General features: G+C 35.6%; 1 protein-coding gene across 1 annotated transcript; it reads right to left on the bottom strand.

The window, feature by feature from the left end:
* Positions 1–996: 996 nt before the first annotated feature.
* Positions 997–3,674, bottom strand: LOC115451967 (phospholipase A1). The gene is made up of 3 exons (XM_037438743.1): positions 3,459–3,674; positions 2,322–2,616; positions 997–1,833 (listed from the first exon to the last, which is right to left on the bottom strand). The coding sequence occupies exons 1-3, from the start codon at positions 3,562–3,564 to the stop codon at positions 1,155–1,157; spliced, it is 1,080 nt and encodes a 359-aa protein (XP_037294640.1). The 5' UTR covers positions 3,565–3,674; the 3' UTR covers positions 997–1,154.

Below are 3,674 nucleotides of genomic sequence, written 5' to 3'. Positions count from 1 at the left end.
ATGACAAGAAGTTCTCGAAAAACCATAGTACGATCATCAAAGTAACCAAAAAATGATTGGTTTAATACCTAACTATATTCTTCTGAAGCATAGTCCTAATTTGATTTGTCGGTAAATTTTCAAGAATAGGATAAATTCGTAAGGTGTAAAGGTAAGTAATCAATTGTCTGTTTTCTTCATACGTTTTTATACTTTTTTCTTTAACAGAACACGCTTATGTTTGCGAAACTATAGGTTCGTGGTCTCTTTCATCCCGGCTCGAATTAATAGGTTCAGTAACTCATATTTGTGGAACAGTTTGCCAACATACGTGTTTACTCCTTCGTACAACTTATGGTCTTTAAAGCGAATCGTGAAGAAGTTATCAAGCAAGCCGGCATTACTCTGCCGACCGTTCGGGGATGTTATCTCTTGGCAATCGACATGTTTTTAGGCACCTCTTTACTTACTTCTGTCTGCGAGGCCACTTTGCTGTGACTACGTTAAAATGAACAAACTAGGGCCAATTTTACAAGTAAATTAATATTTTAATAATGAAGTCTCATGTTGGACCTAATTACTATTATTTATTTATTTTTTTATTGTCAGAAAATCCATCATATCATGTTTACCTAATATTTTGTTGCTTTTGTATTTTATTCTGAGAGTATTTATACGATGATTTTACATGAATCCTTAAAAAAATACTTACCAAGTGCCTAAATTTTTTTTAATATAATTATGTATTTAAATGAATAATCTAAAATTGCTTACTAAATAATTATTTTAATTGTGATCACAAAAACGGTAAGTAATGAAAGTTCAAGACTATACAAAGAAAATCACGACTTACCAAAAATTATAATTTATTCCCTTATTGCAATACTAGCGCCATCTATGAATGCGGTGCGGAAAAAACTGTTTTGTTTTACAGCATCATTTACAGTACATTGCAGTACAAACGAAAACTAATAGATGGCAGCACAACAAACATATACAAAATAAAAACGCCTTATAAATCGCTTGCATCAGCTATACTTTATTGTGTTCATTAGTACTGAAGTTAATTTACCCTTAGGCGCATTACTTGCACATTTAACTCTTGTAAAATAACTACATTCCACAACCTTTAATCCGATTACCTTTTACTAGTATTAGACTACATAATTTGATAATCATAAAACTAACACATCGACTTTATTTGCCTGCGTCAAATCTTTAATGTAAATATTATTTTCTAGTATCAAGCCTTTCTTGCCCATACAGTAAGGATATTCATAGTGTATAGGCACGTAAAATATACCTTGTCTAGATTTATTCACGTATTCCCCTAAATAATTGGTCACCATCGGTTCTCTGTTATAACATTTCCTGTCCCTAGCATCCTGTATACTATCACATTTCATAGCGATGAAACACTTCGGATTGTTCACAGCAGCTACCCAGTAGAAAAAAGTTTTGACGTGGCTGCAAAAACCGTCGCAGGGGATAGTGGGGATGTCAGCAGGCTGGTACTCCCCTCCATTTATGTAGAAGTCAATGTGCCCCATTCTCCCCGGCATACCATAGCCATCTATGTTGGAGTGTATGACTTCGACAAAGTCCGCGTCAGAGCTATCCAATCTATGTTCTGGGCCCAAATTTCTGAAGCAAGGCCCAGATGGATCCAAGCCTATGAGATGTGATAGATTCCTGCCTGTGATCTGGCGGTAGCTTTTGGCTATGAAGCTGATGCCTTGCCCTCCGTGGCTGATGCCGGCGAGGTGGAACTTTTTCGGATCCATGCCGTATTTCGTGAGGTTCGCCAACATTTCCGCGACCCGGAGGCCAACTGGTCGTAGTAAGCGAACGGCGCTGTAAATTGTAAGAATACAAACTCTTAAAATAAAATATGGAAAATAAAATTACTAAAAATATACAAAATGCTACTATCACTGCATCTCTTCCAAAGAACCTTAATAATTGTGAAGTATGGAGATATTTATTTTTAGTTTATATTATATTTATTTTATATCATACATACATATAGGTATGTATATTATGTAAAAAATAATTAATGAGCACATTAAATTGCTTTGATGACGATTATCTCCCTAGACTAGACCCCGTCCCCCGTCTGTATTACATGAGGCCAGACATAGCTGGCCCTAAAATGTGGGTTTTAGACCTCTGCCTACACTGGAACGAGGAAAAGGCGCGATTCTATTTATGTAGTACATTAAGTTTATATTTTACTTTTAAAGCGCTAGCTAGTGACATTGTTCTTGCTCGTCTTGTTTTCAAACGAGCAAAACCAACCAGGATTTTAAAAACAAACAGAATCTGTTATAAACTATACTTACACAGGATAAAACCAAAGAGAAAACGCGGAATATTCTAGAATCCAAACATTGTAACCAAGTTTTTTATATTGAATTCCCATTAAAGGTGAAACTGGAAAACTTATGTGGTCTATGTAGCCAGGCATATACATGAAAATTTTCTTTGAGAAGTCACTGTTTGCGGCCAATTCTTTCATTTGATGATAGTTGTATATAGTTTTCTTGGCTGTTAAGGCGTTTCCATGTCCTAGAACTGCTATTTGTAAGTGTTTTAAGCTTTTATTAGATATTATTGCTTCTTTGGTAGATCCTTCACCTGAAAAATTGTCTAGATTATACAAGTCTGATTTTAAGATTTTAAAGGATTTTAATTGGGATACATTTGTCCTTAACAAGAATAGTAAATAACCATGAAGGCTACAAAATTATCAAAAGTCGGGAGTAAAAATAAACTAAATATTGCAATTAAATCCGAAAACTAGTCCTATTTCAATATCTAACATACGTGTTAACATAGATACTATTAGTTATTCCATTCTCGAAGAGGTTCTGGTAATAGGTCGCTCATATGTGAGAATTCACCTGGGTAGATACCACGCAGTATCTATTTCTATGTGTAGTCACTGTTGTGTTCCGGTCTAAAGAATATTGCAGCCAGTGAACTACTGAACATAATAAGACTTATCATCTCATGTCTTAGCATGGTGAGCGTAGTGGAATACCAAACAATACTTGAAATTCAAGATTTTGGATGGTGTTTCTACTGTTTATGGCGTATCGCTATTTTTTATATGACCCTAGGTTTGTTAGCTTGGCAAGAGCCGGCTTATATAGGTTCAAACATCCCGGACATTTAGTAGAGCGCTTTAGACGCTCGCAACCCTTGAAAATTAAGCGACCATGCTGAGGGCAACCCACTAACGGGCTACGAACCTAGGCTCAGGACGGTCACTGAGAGGGAATGAGACATCAAGGATCGCTTACCATCAGGCGAAAAACAAGCTCGTCTCGTCATTCAAAGCATTCAAAAATAAATAAAGAATAATAGAGTTTATAATGGGTAAGCCCACTAGGCTAGGACAAAGATGTAAGCTTCACAGTAAAAAACTATTCTAGCTGTGAACAGCATAACACATGATTACTATTATTAATACTTACAGTCAGAAAGAAATCCGTTCGGCAAACCCTGCTTGAGTCTTTTGTCTTCAGTCGAGATTCCATGACAAAGAAAAAGCATCAGGAAATTCATAAATTTAAAATACATACTGCGATTATTTTAAAAGAGATTGACTAACACGTTGTTAGCTTACAAACGAATAAGTTTAATGTTTTTAGTCTGAACATTTCAACCTATAAAGAGAACTTGACCCCGGC

Source organism: Manduca sexta, chromosome 15, assembly GCF_014839805.1.
Source record: "Manduca sexta isolate Smith_Timp_Sample1 chromosome 15, JHU_Msex_v1.0, whole genome shotgun sequence".
Taxonomy (NCBI): Eukaryota; Metazoa; Arthropoda; class Insecta; order Lepidoptera; family Sphingidae; genus Manduca; species Manduca sexta.
Note: the sequence above shows the minus strand (reverse complement) of the source record. Positions and strands in the feature narration are given on the sequence as shown.

What these genes read in the sequence shown, in the direction of transcription:
- LOC115451967 (XM_037438743.1), bottom strand. Translation starts at nt 3,564, where the DNA reads ATGTATTTTAAATTTATGAATTTCCTGATGCTTTTTCTTTGTCATGGA. An exon ending in GAACGGATTTCTTTCTGACT is followed by an intron (nt 2,617 to 3,458) that starts GTAAGTATTAAT and finishes ACAATTTTTCAG; the next exon opens with GTGAAGGATCTACCAAAGAA. An exon ending in TCTCTTTGGTTTTATCCTGT is followed by an intron (nt 1,834 to 2,321) that starts GTAAGTATAGTT and finishes TACAATTTACAG; the next exon opens with CGCCGTTCGCTTACTACGAC.